Consider the following 15,566-nt stretch of genomic DNA (forward strand, 5'->3'; position numbering starts at 1 on the left):
GCGATGCACCAATTAACATATTGGCCGTTTTAATATTCAGGGAGAAAAGGGGTGTTTAAGCTGACATTTTTGGCATGAAATTCTATTTCTCTGAGAACTAGAGTCTTAAACAAAATTTGCAGGGACCTGTTTAAGTTAGGCCTCTAGGATGCATGTAGTTTTTGGAGTATTTTTACAAATAAAGGCAAAAAATAGCAGGTTTGAAATAGTTCATTAGAGTTTTGTATTTGTGGAGAATCACAGGCACTTACTGAGAAACCAGTGTGACCTCTGAAAGCTTATGGTGCAAAACCCCAAGTCTGCAGCAGAAAATCAAGGGAGCTTTGTGGGGTGTACATTGCAGGATTGAGGTTGCTTGTTAATTTTAACAAGTCACTTTTTCTAAGATGTGAACACTGATATGCAGCAAAGAGAATAAAAAAAGAAGATATTGAAACAGAGGGTTCTTTTTAAGTAAAGGTTTGATTGTATCAAACTATAAAAGCTTGGGGGATCCTTGACAAAGCAGATGCTCTGGAAGGAAAATGTGGATAGAGAGGAATTGAGTACATTGCTACTGTTCCATGGAAATGCACATATTAATTTTAATAGTATGTCATCATTTTCAAATTTTTATTTCCATTTAGGAAGTAAATATCAGACATTTAATTATGCATGCAATTCTCAGGAATAGATTAGATGATTAGTTCAGTCCTAGGAGTAGGAGACAAGTGGTGGTGTTTGGACATCATCAGCCAATTTCCGTGTCAGTATAGAGAAAATTGAGCAACGCTGATGAGAACTGGGGAGTGCCATCAGGCAGGGATCTGAAGCTGCTCTTAAGCAGCATTTGCTCAAGCCCTTTGGGACTAGACTGGTATATATATTTGCATTCTTTGGTAGATTGAATTCTGCTGTTTACTGATCTTGAATTTAAGTGCACTCAAGAACTATGACTACAACTGCTTGAAGGACAATTACAAAGATTACAGCTCTTCTCAGTGGTGGCAGATGCCGTAACAAGGGGATAAAGGGACAAGCTGCAGCTTTAGGGGGTTCAAGCTGGCTGTTAGGAAAAACTCCTTCATGGGAGGGTGGTGTGGCACTGGAACAGATTGCCCAGAGAGGTGGTGGGTACTTCATCATCCGAGGTTATGGGGACTTGGCAGGACAAAGTCATGGCTGACCTGATGTTGCATTGGTGATAGTTCAGCTTCAGGCAAGAGGTTGGGTTAGACCTCCAGATGCTCTTTCTGACTGATGTTTCTGTCATTCTAATAATTTCAGTGTTACTGCGTAACAAAACCAACACGTAAAATACCCACTGCAGTATGTTTGTAACTCTGTCCCGAGGGACACCAGGTAGAGGTACAGATGGAGCAGGAGTTGCATCAAATAGGTTTATGTAGATGCAGGTCTTGTAGATGGTGGAGACGGTGTAAATGTGTGATAAAGCAATTGTTTTTTTTTTTTTTTTTTTTTTTTATTTGGTCACAGAGTTTAAGGCAGCAGACAGAGCCTGTACTGGGAGATTCTGGAGACAGCTGTGCTAAAGAAGCAGAGCCAGATGGTCACCTGGCCACTACCTCTCAGAGCCTCAAAGAAATGGCAAGAGAAGGAAGGCAGGAAAGTCCATCTGATCTTGTTCACCCGGACATCGGGCAGTTCTCAGACCAAACCCATCAGGAGGAGAAATGCAGCAGCAGGAGTTTGGGAGCTTTTAATGATGCGCCAAATGACTTGCTGAGCCTGGGGGATGCAAAGAGCCCAGAGCGCTTCTGTGAAAGTAAAAATACAGTGACGTTGAGTAAAAGGGAAGAGGAGGGGCCAACCTCTGCTCGAGGCTCTGGGACTACATCAGATGAGGAGGACTCCGCAGTGAGCCTGTGTGCAAGAGTAAACGGCGCCGTAAGTCTTCCATCCTGTGGAAATACAGATGAGGAAGCTGGAATGACATCTGCTGGAATTGGTTTGGATCAAGCCGGCTTGTGCAGTAAAGACAGTCCCCATCAGGAAGCGCAAGCTGCCGAGGAGCGTGCAGCTGACAGTACTGTTACTGTGGTTGAAACTGCAGGCGAAGCCCCAGCTTCCTTGGAGGGTGTGGATGTGGCTATGGGCCAGACTGAATGCAGGAACTGTACAGGGGTGGCTGAGAAGGCTGCGGGCCAGCAGCAGGCAGAGGATGGGATGGCTGAGGCCAGGGAAAGGAGGACTGCAAACCTAGAAGAGCAATCGGCAGCTCAGGAAGAGTCAGCCAGTGCTGCTCAGCCCTTACTCAGTGGTTTTAATGGCACTGAGTGTGCAGATGGGGAGGATGCAAATGTGGGAGCAGTACCAGCATGTGATGGTGTGAATGCAGACGGCGGCGCTGGCGATGTCTCTGTTGACCTTTGCAAGACTGGCGATAGCAAAGAGACGGGAGCGGACTCATGCACTGATCAGGTAAACAGTGGCTTCTTGGAAAGCCAAGGCGATGCCCGTGTCGCAGCGAGGCAGGATGTCGCTGCGAGCGCCGGGGCAGCGTTGCCAGCAGTGAATGGGGTGAAGGTTCCCGTATGTGCATCGAAACCTGGTCCTGGTTTGGAAATCCATGGCAGTGGTAGGAGTGGGGAGCGAGAAGGGCAGGTGGAAGCAGGTTGCGCAGATGGCAAATCCAGCTCGCCCTCGCTGGAAGACAGCGTGGAAACTGATGGCCCTGATACTAAACCTGAAAACAATGATGTTGGTGGATCTAATCAAAGCAGTGCGGAAGCTGCGTGTTGCCAGGAGAGCGGTAAGATCACTGAACGTGCAGCTGAAGCAATGGAGGGCAGCGAAGCCTGTGAAGAGGAGCCAGTAGGAACTGATACCAGCAGCAGCAGAGATGGAGGAAGCACAGATTCTGCAGATGGAGGTCAGGAAGTTGCTAGCTGTCACCCTTCTGCTGATCAGACTGTCGTTAAAGATGAAATGGGCGACAGCCTCAAACCGGACGCTGCTCAAGAGAGCAAACGTGAGCCTGCATCGCTCCCTGCGCAGGATGCGAGCACATGCGTGGCAGAAAGAGAGCCCACGCAGACCAAAGCAGAGATCGCAGAAAGCGCTTCAGAGCAGGAGGGGCTGAGCGGTGAGATGAACTCACTCGCCTCCCTACCCAGAGGAGAGGGACCGGCTGTGAGTCCGGAGGGGGATGCTGCGGTGGCACCGCCCGGGCAGGAGGTAGCTCTGCAAGGTGGCGACCCTGCATTAGCTCCGTGCGCCAAGGGCGCAGACTGTGCGGAGGAGAACTTAATAGGCACACCCTCTGTAATTCGTAATGAAGAACCTAAACAAAACCAGGAAGCAGTGGCGGCAGGCTCAGCAGAGCTCGCCGGGGAGCACGGCAGGGTAGCCGCCGGAGCTGGCTGGCCTGGGGACGGTGCAGGGGACGGGGGCTCTCCGGAGCAGGGTCTCTCGCAGCAGGCTGAAGGAGGCAAAGCTGAGCCGGAGCCGGAGGCTTGTGCGAGTGGCGGGGAGCAGGTTTTGTCGGAGGAACTTCTCGCTGCTGTTGTGAAACCCTCTGCCTGCAGTCAGGGGGGGCCTGTGGCAGGCAGCAGCAATGTGGATGCTGGGCTGAAAGGGACAGTCCATGCCGAAGAAGCATCTGAGACCGGGGCGGCGGGTGCAGGAGAAGGCACCATGCATGGACCTGCATCAGCAGGCGAGTCACCGGGTGCAGAGCGCGACCCTCGTTCGGACATGGGGCTGAACCAAGAACACGAGCCCAACCAAACCCAACAGCCAATCTCCCCGCGCAGCAGCACCCCCGAATTAAAGGATGCTTCGGAAATGGGAGCCCCGGGTGATGCCTCTGAGGGTAAGGAAGTGTTAAGGCCCGTGACAATAACCCCCGTGGCAGCGTATCTCGAAGAGCAGGAGGATACGGAAAGCGTGCTTCCCCGGGCAGCACTTCAGCCCATCGCAGAAGAGCCCACGTGCGACAGCGACTCCAGCACCGACACCGTGTGTCCGGCCGGCGAGAGCGACGCTGGTCCCACTGCGAAAGCTGCTCAGGGGGAGGTCTTGGCTGAGCCCCGGGGAAAGCAAAGCCAAGCTGTACCCGAATCGCCCTTCTCGCCGTGTTCGTGCCGTTTGCATGCTGTTGAGTCAGTGGAAAATGTGGGAGTAAAGAGTTCGGTTTCGGCAGATGATGGCTTCCCTCTGGATAAAGTTCCTAAAATGGTAAAAAGTTTTGATGCGGTGGTTTTTGCAGCAGAGACACCTTGTTCCCCTGAATTACCAGCTGCAGAAAAAGTGGGGCTTGAGCCCCAGGCTGCAGTGGATGCGGGAGCCAGCCTTAATGGAGAAATGGATTTAAGCTCCTTGACGAAGAAGAGGAATGTCAGCCCAGCAGTGCAACGAGCTGAGCCTGTTACAGGTAGGAAAAATCAGTTGGTTTCCTACTTTTTAGTTTTTTCTTTGTAGGTGTGCCTCTAGAGTCTCATCAGCAAAGGCAGGGAGATAAAAGCAGGAGGCCTGCCTTGCAGAGGAAGTGTAGGTGTTGGGGGCTTTTCTTCTGAGAGAGAACAAATCTGAAGTTACATGTTAAAACTTTCAGTTGCTTGGCTGGCACTGGAGGTAAAGACAGGACATCCTCTCCTATGAATCTGTGCACAAGAATTTCTAGCACGTGAATCCTCCCTGGAGAAGGAATGAATGGGAGGGAGCTATTTGGATTATTGTATCTTCAAGTTATATGCTTTCATGTGGGCATGAGGGTTGATTTGCTTAGTGCTGCTCCTTCGCTTCTCCCCTTTATTTTTGCTAACGTGGAGTCAGAGGGTACAACGGGGCTCTCTTGCATTTTCTTTGCTCGTCTGGTTGAAACGTTGCCAGTGTCCTTCTGAACTGCGCAAAGCTACTTCCTAATTGGCAGTATTAGGTCATTTAAAAAAGCCAGCGAGCCCTACCCCCACTGCCTTTTCCGGGCTCCGACAGTTTTTTGTCGGGCAGAGCAGCCAGTGGTGGTTTCCAGCGCATTTAAGCAGTACTGGAACTCAGATGATGAGTTTTGCTTGCTGCCGTTGGCTGTGAAGTGGGACCGACATTCCCCGTGGATGAGTGGTGATGAGGGAGAGCTGCGGGACTTGGGGGACCGCATAGACGTCTGGTGCCTGTGCGACAGGAGCTAACAGAAAACACCACCAGGTAACCTCAAAAAGGGAAATAAAGGGATAAATGCAATGAAGGAGAAGTGTGTTTGTTGCTGCAGGCTGGAATTAAATCCTAGGTGAATCTGCTGCTGAAGCGTGGAGCTAATCTGGTCTTTATATTCCACCTGTTCAGGCAGCTGTTACATGGAAGCAGCTGAACTTTTTCAGTTGCCATTTTTTTCTTTGCTATGAGAAAATGATACAGTGCCTCTTGCTTTCCCAGCACCGAACAAACAAACAAACAAAACATTTAGATGATTTAAAAAAAAAAAAAAAAAATCTGCCATGATATAAATCATGAAGTTGTGAAGCCATAAAGCTATTTCACCGCTTTCATGCCGGGAGCTGCTTCTTCAGTCTAAAAGCAGAATGGGGCGGTGGCAGAGGATTTGTTCTGATCCATGACAGCAGAATAACCAGGGGCAGGGGAAAGGACTGATTTTTGGGGGGGGGGGGGGTGGGTCAGTGGTGGGTCCAGCAAATCCTTTTTTCGTTGAGTTCAGGATTTTTAGGAAGTTTACGTGTCGGGAGATAACCAGTAAACATTAGTCAGGAGATGATTAGCAAGTAAGTAGAAAGATTTAAAGGTGGATTAGAAGCTGTTTTCAGCAGGAAGCTGTTTTAGTGCCGGGGGGTCGGCAGCTCGCTAGGGCGGGAGTGGCTGCAGGTAATATTAAGGCATCATTCTGTGTTAGGGTATGGAAAGGGGCGGGGAAAGGAGGTGATTCTGTTACTGATTTAAAATAGGTAAGGATTTAGGGCTAAAAGGTCTTGGAATACAACAGTCCGACATCTCCATAAGGAAGAATTGTTTATTTGCAATGGGATGCTGCACAAAGCAAAATTTCAGCTGGAATATTTTTTCTTGAAGAACTTTAGGACTGCTCTGAGGCAAAATGTTAGGAAAGCCCAAATAAAATATTGGCTTAAAGCAGAGACAAGGCACTGCTGTGAATCCAAGCTCACTATTTGAAATATTTCTGAAATTTACCTTCTATAAAGCAGCGTCTAGAACTCTGATATGGCAGTAATTCAAGAGAGCAGGTTTATTGTTTATTATTTCTGCTGTGTACATTCTTGCTGTCAATGTCGAAGCTTTGGGTAGCCTGTTTTGGGTACGAGGTCGGTGGCAGCCTTCAATTCTTTGTGTCACTTCTTTGCTGTGTCAGTGCTGAGGGGTTTTCCCTGCGGCCTGGGTTTGTACAGAGCATTTTGTAGCCATGCAGGAGTCGTCAGTGCTCGGAACAAATCAGATCTTTTTTTGCTAGATTACAATAAAGCATCCCCACAAGAAGTTTAGGTCATGACACAGTTTTTCAGAAACACGTGCGATCAGAGGGCTCTATTGTCATGCGAATTATCAGAGATGTAACCAGCTGATAATTGCTGTTGCCATTACTCCAAATCATTGAGCTCTTTTTTTTTTTAAATAATGTTTTTTATTTCTGTTGTGAAATTGCTCCCAGATATATATCTGTTTATCTCATTGCCTCCACTTAGTTTTTGCCTACCCCCAAACCAGAGACTTGAAAGGGCTAATTGCCTTACCCAGACAAACATCTAGTGACTGATCACAACACTGAAGGAAGGCGATGAAGGTAGAAGATCCTACTTTCAGAAGGCAGCTCCTCATGCTGTTCGCTTTAGACTCGGAACTGCAGTGCAGCTGAGTAATGGGTTCTGCAAGCACATTATTGCAAGTCAGGCAGATAGATGCTATTCATTAAAAAAGCAGGCAGTTAGGATATGAAATCATACCACAGTAGCCAGGCTGGGTGAGAAGAGAAGAAATGGCATGTATTTATGCTGACAAAACACCTCCAAGTAGATGCAGCTTCCTGGCAGAAAGCGACCCTGGAAAGGTTAGGTTGTATGGTTGGGTTTTGGCCTCTTAAATTAACAAATACCGTAATCACTGCTCCCTAGCTCTTCTCCTGGGAGAAGTATCCCTAGTGTATCTCTTGTAGATCTCAGCATTCAAAGGAAATATTCATTGCCAGGTAGAAGAATATCACCTTATTTTGAATTTTAAGTCTTCAACTTGTTGTCATCAATGGCATTTTCCCTGTGGTAGAGCACTTCCTACAATTTCCTTCCCGTTAGAGTAGCAGGGTGAACCGATAACAAGTGTCACCTACGATACCACGCATGCAATAAGGTGTTCTATGCCCCAGAGACCTCTGTGATAGCATTAAAGTGCTTTTCCTTTGAGATATGTTTCTTAAGAGAAGTTTAGGAAGAAGTGGCAGAGCGCAAAATATCGTCCCCTTGAATTTCATCCTGAGGGCACGCATCTTCATCCTCCAGTTCTTACCCAGCACGGAGTATCATTGCACCGCTTGCTTCTCCTGTCCTCAGTGCACCGGAGGTTCCTTCCTTGCGTGTTCTGCCTTTGGACCGAGATCTCAACCGTCACGGCACTGCCGTGACCCCGAGCAGATCTCGTTGCCACCATAACCTCTGCTTTGCCAACAAATGGGACTCGCAGAAATTTGTAGCGGTACCTCTGATTTCTGAGAGTCTGCCCACAAACTCATCTAATCGAGACAGAATCATGCCAATTTGACTTAATGACGTGGGATTAGTTTATCAATAGAACACTGCAAAAACAGATAGTCCCAAAATCAAGGGTAGACTTTAATGTCAATGTAAAACCATTGGTGACAGTTGTTAGAGCAGTTTCCCTGTGAAGATGGGAGGCTCCTCTTGGTAAATCCCTGAAGCGGTAAACTCAGTGCAGAGGTACGCCGCCCGTAAGGAGGTGCGGTCATCCATCCAGTGTTTGGTTTTAGCAGGAATGGGAGACAGAGTGGGATTGGGGGGGGTGAGCCCTAACACAGCCACTCCATCTGGGTGGCTTGGCTCAAATCACTTCACTCCTCTACAAGCATCCTGTGTGTCGTAAGAGGCATTAGCTCAGGGTTGAAAGGGGATGAGGACGTTGGGTCGACGCCAGGAGAAGGCACACAGAAGGGGAATGGCAGGGGAGCGGTGACCCGCGAAGGCTTTGCTGGGCAGGGGAAGCAGCTGGGACGTGATGTTTGTACCACTGCAGTGGTGACACCATCGCGGGAGCATGAGGAACGGGCAGATCAGCTGGGACTGCGTAAACTCCAGCAGAAAAGGATTTGCCTGCCTGGTCCAGGGATCTAATTGTCATCCTTAAGGCAGTGCAGGTGGGCTGAATTTTTGAAGCTTGTGATTTTTTTTTTTCCCCACTTAAAATACCTGTTGAGAGAAGGCAAGGCTGGTTTCTTATGTTATCTTTGGGTTATGGCAAGAAGGAAAACAGCGAAAATTTTGGTTCTTTAACTAGACAAACCGGGAGCCAAGAAGATACATGGGCAATACGTGCAGCTGTGCTCAGCCTCACCTAGAGCTTTTCAGGAGTTGTACCCCGTGCTTGCCGCTGTTTCATAGTTTCCTTCAGTCCCAGACATGATAGCTGTTGAGACTAATAACAAACAAGCAGCAAAGTCAGGAATGAAACCAGATGTTGGAAGTCAAATGGACTTGTTGAAGGGGTTTTGGGGTTGGGTTTTCTTTTTTTTTTTTTTTTTTCTTTTGAGACTGGTTTGAATAAACAGAAAAATAGCAGCAGCGCTGAAAGAAGTTTGCTTTTAAATTGCCTGCGTGAACCCTCTGTTTTCACAGGGAAGTTGGAAATGAAATCTGAAAGCGAGGTGGATTTTCGGAAGGATTGTGACGACAGCGCAGCCCGCGAGGAAGCGGTGAGTGCCACTTACGCGTTGTCACCTTGTCTTTTCAGTACTTTTTAAAGAAACGCCACCGCTGCTGCGTCCGGCCACCTAACTTGCTGCTTTTCTTTCTCAGCCTTTGCGAAGCTGAATAGCATCCATCACCGTGACGTTGGTTTAGCCTTTTGAAAACAGTGTGGGCTTTTTTAGACCTTGCATTTTTCAAGCCTGACTTAAGCCACGTTTATGTTGTCTCGGTCGGTGACATAGAGATTGACCCAAATGCTTCCTCGTGAGGCGAGGCTGTACTAAGATTTGTATATAATTTGATAAAAGTGACGCCCCGTAACGTGCTTGGGGTTGGCGATGCCGCGTGGGGGCCGGCGGCGCCTCCGAGGTCCCCGCACGTGCGTGGTCCTGGCGAGTCCCTCTGTCCCCTCTCACGCTTTGCCCCTCCGGGGAGTTTTTGGCAGAGGAGAACGTGGCTGCGGTCGGTGTCGGTGCGTGCGCAGACTCTGAGGTCTACAGGCATTGCTGGCTGGGAGCATTCGTGCCTTTGCTGGAAGAAAAATTAGTAATGGGAAGACATACAGGGATCAAATGTGGGGGGAAAGCCCGTATTGCTCATGGCGGTGAAACAATATAAAAAAGTCATGCCAGGGATCAGAAATCAGTTGGTATTGTTTTCTGTTACTTGTGCGTTGCCACATTTAAGGACTGTCTATAATAAAAAAACCCCATGAATATCGGGCTTGACAAGAACGTTATTTTGGTTTAAAGCACCCTTAATACATATTCTGCTTTATCAAGAGCTGGGTTTTTTGCTCTTACCTTTTCTAGCTGGATTTGCATTTGCTCCTGTATTTTTTTTTATATAGTTTCTTGTTCCTGAAAAAGAAAGTGTTTTGTAAATGCTAAATTGCTCACAGCCTATGTTGGTGCACGTTGCCATTGAGCAGCTGTGTTTGTGTGTTAGCGTACCATTATGAAGCTGTTAAAAGAGAAAATACTGTGGGGATGAGTTAACATTGCAGGGTGGAGCACGAAAAAACTTTGCTCATCCCGCAGTAAAGCTCTTTAGGCGGCAGAACAGTCTTGCCAAAGCTTGTAATAAAATCAGGTTTATTTTGTTTTTAACAAGTTAAGGCTTAATTTCTGTAGCTGTTTGCTCGGTGAGTTAGCCAGGGACTAGAGCAAATAACTTTGCGAGCTAAAATTTGTGCTGTCTGATAAGTAAGTCTTTTGTTACTGGAGTGCGTGAGTGTAAAGATACTGATGATTTTTTTTAATGGACCCGTTATTAAAGATGATTTTCATGACTAATACTTAGGTATCTGGTAGTAAAGCAAAACTCTTTAGAAAATGCAAATTAGGGCACTGCCTTTTCCTTCCAAACAGGGGAAAAAAGAATTTAAACATACTGAATTTGGCTTCCATTTTGCATGTTTTACAGGCATTTTGATTTTGTGTGTGTGTGCTTTCTTCTCTACTTCTTCTCCCTCCCACCCCGTCAAACACCTCTTTAGAAATCTGGCTTTTCTGGTGCAGGAATGGGAGTGCCAGGGAAATGGAAAGTTTGCTGCAGGACTGACAGGGTTTCCTGTTGCTAAGTTCAACAGAAACAAAACAACAAATGCACTATATTAAGGTCATTTAAAAAAAAAAAAAAAACAGTGGAAGACTTATAAATAGAGCTTAATTCACACGTGTAGGTTGGGTAGGGAGCTGGCTGGTGAAAGCCATTGTGCAGTGTGCATCTCCTGCCTCGTCCTGTCTCTGCTTTATTTAGCGCTGACTTTTTTTGTAGCCGGAAGTCTTTCAGGTGCTCATTGCCTTCTCATTACAGAGCCATTTTGTGGTTAGTAAAAGCGGTTTTCTTAACTTGTTGCAAATAGAAATGTTGTTGCTTGCATCTGGTCAGGAGCTGCAGGTATTTAGCAGTCTCACCGGCGCTGTCAGCAACTTTGGACCTTGGGAACTGCATTAACTCCTGGTTTATGGGTGAGAATTTTGGAGTCTTATTTATAAATATGCAATGTAGAAAGCTGTTTATGTGCACAGACTGTTAAAAAAAATGTTTTGGAGCCCAAAAAGTGCAGCTTCTTGTATAGTGGAATTAGGCTGAGTAACAGTAAGCTTGAGCACACTGGAAAGAGACGGGGGAAAATTCCTTCTCGTGAGTTGGTTTCCAAAGGCAGCGATTTATCTGGATTTGCGATGCCAAGAAGCGTACTCCAGTATTACATGTATAAGGTTGCACATGCTTTTCCTGTAGTCGTTTCAGAAGACTTTGCCTGAGAGAGGCTCTTGTGCATGTCATGGAAAAGCTGCAGCTGAAAAATGTTTAGGAAAATAATGGTTTGTAGGCTTATAAGCACTGAAAAGAAAATAATGGAAAAATGGTTTTTCCAATTAAAATGGGTTTTTAAAGTGTCTGTTTCTTAAATCTCCAGAATGTTTTCTCAGAAGTTGTATTTGTTCAGCTATAGAAATTCTGTAACTAGAACTTCCCCAAGCTCCTTTCACATTGGATGGGGCTTTGAGCAACCTGGTCTAGTAGAAGGTGTCCCTGCCCATGTCAGGGGGGTTGCAACTAGATGATCTTTAAGGTCCCTTCCAACCAAACCATTCTATGAGTCTGTGCTTCTGTGTTGGGTGGTGGGTGCTCATCCTGAACCTTCCCTGGTCCTTATCTTCCTGCTTGGTTTGGGGATTTTGAGTAGAGCTGGGACAATAACTTGATGTGATCTATTAAAATTAGGCTTCAGCATTTTTTAAATTGAATAACTTTAGATTCTTAACTCTGATGAGAAATCTGGTTTGGCTTCTGCATACTGCGATATTAAAATAATTTAGAAATGCCGCCTGGTGGCTCCAGCATTATGGAAGTAAAGCAACAGTGTGAAACGAGCTGTACCCTGATAGACTTCTCTTCTTGTGTTGATCCCAGAAATCAGTTATGATTCATTATTTTCTGAATCTTTGTCTTCATGTGCCAGGATGGATAAGGTTGCACTGCTGGGTTCATCCGACGACATCGGTTGTCTAAGCCTGTGGCTTGACAAATTGTAGGTGGCTGACCCCAGAAACGGAGTTCACTGGGAAATAGCCTTCTCATTGTATTTATTAATTTCAGTAGTTAGTTCCTACTGAATTTAATGCATCCTACCTTTACCACATGAATTAGTTTTTAATTAACGTCTGTATTTTCAGGAGTTGCAGCCTACCAGATAAACATGGCATTTCTAAATAGCTTCACAGAGAATGAAGCTTGAAAAAGATTTGCACTTTCATCTCTCCACTGCTCCAAGTAGTGCGGTAATGTGTGATATATCAGCAGGCTCACTTTCTGGGGGAAAGCTTCCAATATTTTCAGTCATGGTTTGGAAGATGGAAGTGTGTTTATAACACTTTTGGATGACATCAGGTTGGGCGGGGTTGCAGGCACTTGGGAGAACAGGGTCAGGGTTCAGAGTGACCTTAGGAAATTGGAGAGTGCATCCAGATAAGAGATAAAAGCAGCCACAGAGTGCTTCATTTGCAAAGAAGAAATCAAAATGCACGTTAACTAAGTTAGGCTTAAGCTGGAGAGGGATGGGTAGAAACAGGCTTGAGGGTTTTTAGTGGACCGCAAATAAATCATCAGCGAGAGGATATTGCGAGAGAGGCAAATCTTGTTCTGAGTGACGTTGAAGGAGCGTCCTCCGTAAGGTGCAGGAGGTGGCCTTCTCGTGCGCGGCACTGCAGAGCCAGATCAGTGTCATCGAATCCAGTTTGGGGTGCCCCGCTCCGAGGAGGACACAGGCCTACTGGAAGGTGTCCAGAATAAAGCAACAAGAAGAGATTAAGAAACGTGAGAAGAGGTTGAAAGAATTGAATTTATTCAGTGCAACAAAAAGAAAACTGTTGTGCAATCTAGCAGTCTGCCAACATGTAATAGTGGTTATTAAAGTCCCAGATTTCCATGGCAGCTTAATTTACTGATTTACTAATTTGACAGGATGATTTAGGTTGGATGTTGAGAAAACATCCTGTTATCATCATGAAACTGTCGCAAGACCACCTAGGGAGGCTAGGAAGCCTCCTTCCATGGGAGTTGTTGTTACAGATAAGATAGATGATGCTCTGTCAGGACAGAGCCCCAGCTCTGTTGTTGCCCACTGCTTTTGGTTTGTAGGCCCCTGGGTTTGTGCTTCACTGAACAGGGAGAAGAGGAGGGAGCAGCTTGGCCGGAGTCCGGCAGGGTATGCAAAGGAAGGGGACAGGGAAGGGATTGCAGAACCATAGGAGATGGAGGTGGGAAGAGGGGATGGGCTGGAATGGGTGGAAAAGGGCTTGTGGGAGAGAGGAGAAACTCACATGGCGTTGAGATAGATGATCAGTAGGTGTGAAGGATCCAGAGATTTGTCCTCCCCCAACTGTAGTCTTCCATGTTTCTCTCCCCTGGAGTCAGCAGATAAATGGAGAAAATTGCGGCCAAGGTGTACAGTGTCACCCCCCTCTAGTGGCTGGTCCTTAGGAGGAGAGCCTGGTGCTGGTGCTGGTTGGTGGTCAAGTCAAATAATAGAGAGATGCTTCGTGGCTCAAAGATGCTGAATCTTGTCGGTGACCCCAGACAAGGGGTCATTATGGTTCTCCAGGCTCTAAGTTATTTTCTTAGGAAATACCTTATTTAATGAACTGCTCACCCTGAGGACCTACCAAAATTCAGGTTGTCGGTGTGCACTGAAGTCCATTTTCTCCATCTGCACGTGTGTACATGTGTGTGTACTGTGGGATGGTGATTGCAAATCCCTGTTTTCCAAAGGACTTGCGGAACAGCATGCGAAGCTTCCCAACAGCATGGGAAATTTCAGAGCGAGTGGCTGAAGTGTTAGATACAAGTCAGAGTGGGGTCCAGCGGTGGAAAGTGTGGCCTTAATGATAAGCTGCATCCTCGCCCTGCCTGTTTAAAATCACTTGAGTAACTCTCTCTTTGTAAATGTTGTCCTGTAACTAGAGTAAACATGGAAAAAACCAGCCAAAAAGGACCCTGCCCTAAGCCTGGCATTACTGCTGGAGGGTGACACACACATACCCATCGGGTCAAGGCTTTAGGCTAGTCATCCGCGGGGCTCTTTCTCACACCCACCAGCATCCTGTGTCTGCCCCGGATGCTCAAAGCTGAGGCTCGAGAGGTCCAGGAGGAAATTGTGTCAGACAGTCAACCCCTGACTAAGTTCATCGCTGTGCAGAATAGCTCGCCCTGGGTTTCGCCATCTGTTCTGTGCATCGCTGCGTAAGCCAGAGTCCGCGGCACATGCTGCGCAGAGTTAGAAGAAAAGCAGGGGGAGGGAAAAAAAAAAATAAATCCGAACCAGGCTGGGATTCTTGTTTGGCCTTTGCTATTACTCATGCTTTGATATCTGTAGCAGGAAGGTGTTTATACAACTATTGTGGCATTTTTTTTGTCCTGCGCTTAATTTCTCCGGGTGCTGCAGTTCCAATGCCTTTTTCTCCTGAACGCTGCTAATCCTCAGCTTGAGACAGTCGTTTCCAAGCTCCGTCACAGGATTCACGGATGTTAGCAAGAGAAGCAGGAACAGGGACGCCGAGCCAAATCCCCGACTCAGCGCAAAGATGCTGCTCCCAGGTTTGGCTCGGCGCGAGCCTGCGGCAGGACGGGGTGGATGAAGGCGCCCGCGCCGCCCCCAGGGCTCGCTGCGGCCGCAGGGCTTGTGCTAGCCCTTGGTGATCTCTAGAGGTGGTGAGTTGCTTCTCTTCCCCTGTGCCTTCCCCTTCAGCCACCACAGGCGACGGTTTCTAGAGGCAAAGTTTGCTGTGTGTAGCCCTGATACTCTGTTTTTTCATCATTTCCTTATTTCCTCTAATAAAACATCTGGCTCTGTCATCCTCCCAGTATCAGCTGCAAAGGAAGTTTATCCCTCAGCTTTTTCACGCTCGTTTTAAAAGCATCAAGAGCTACCTGCGATTCTATTTACCATCTGCAAATGCTGTTGCCTCGAAGGCAGAGCTGTGCATATATATTCCTGCCATAGTCTTGAGATGGATGGAGATTAAAGACAACCGTTTCGTAAGTTTTGTCTTGTTTCAGACAAAGGGATTCACTCATATGAATTATTTAACATCAGTGTATTCAAGTAGCTTTCTGAGGCCCTTTTAGGAACAGGACTCCATGATTTCACAAGTTTATAAAATACAGAGCTAAAGGATTTCCAGTATAGAAAATCCTGGGTTTGGAGTTCTCTTCCAGTGGTTAGATACATTCATTTTTTATGCAGTCATGAAAGTATGGATCCATAAAATAGCGGATGTATAGGACTGTTACTGTGGCAAAGGAATGCTGGCATTGAATATTGTACCTTGAGAAGGAAAATACTGTGCCGTTTCTGAATGGTTCAGTCTCCTGTATCATATGGATTCTTTTATTTGTGTTTGAAATCTCTTTAAAGTTTTGTGGTGTAACTGTTGTATGGTAGACATGGTTACTACACACTAAATTCCTGATCTAAATATAGAGGAAATTAAGATGATAACATGGGAGACCAAATGTGGACTTTTCAATGGAGACTGCGTTATTATGACAAATGGGTACTTTGGTGTATCACATCACTTTTTTTTTTTTTTATCCTTCTGAAGGAACCTATCTAGCTCCATTCTGATATTTTGGAAGCTGAAGTTGGCACCCTACAATGCAGAGAAGCCAGCATTTACGTTT

General features: G+C 46.6%; 1 protein-coding gene across 1 annotated transcript in view; it reads left to right on the forward strand.

Annotated features, from left to right (window-relative positions):
- The window catches only part of AKAP13 (A-kinase anchoring protein 13), a 137,406-nt gene that overhangs the window by 35,794 nt on the left and 86,046 nt on the right, over nucleotides 1-15,566 (forward strand). The window contains exons 6-7 of the mRNA XM_075714142.1: nucleotides 1,477-4,375; nucleotides 8,805-8,881. Coding sequence (XP_075570257.1) covers nucleotides 1,477-4,375; nucleotides 8,805-8,881 — 2,976 coding nt within the window. The remainder of the gene's footprint in view (nucleotides 1-1,476; nucleotides 4,376-8,804; nucleotides 8,882-15,566) is intronic.

Source organism: Pelecanus crispus, chromosome 7 (genome assembly GCF_030463565.1).
Source record: "Pelecanus crispus isolate bPelCri1 chromosome 7, bPelCri1.pri, whole genome shotgun sequence".
In the NCBI taxonomy this organism is placed as follows: domain Eukaryota; kingdom Metazoa; phylum Chordata; class Aves; order Pelecaniformes; family Pelecanidae; genus Pelecanus; species Pelecanus crispus.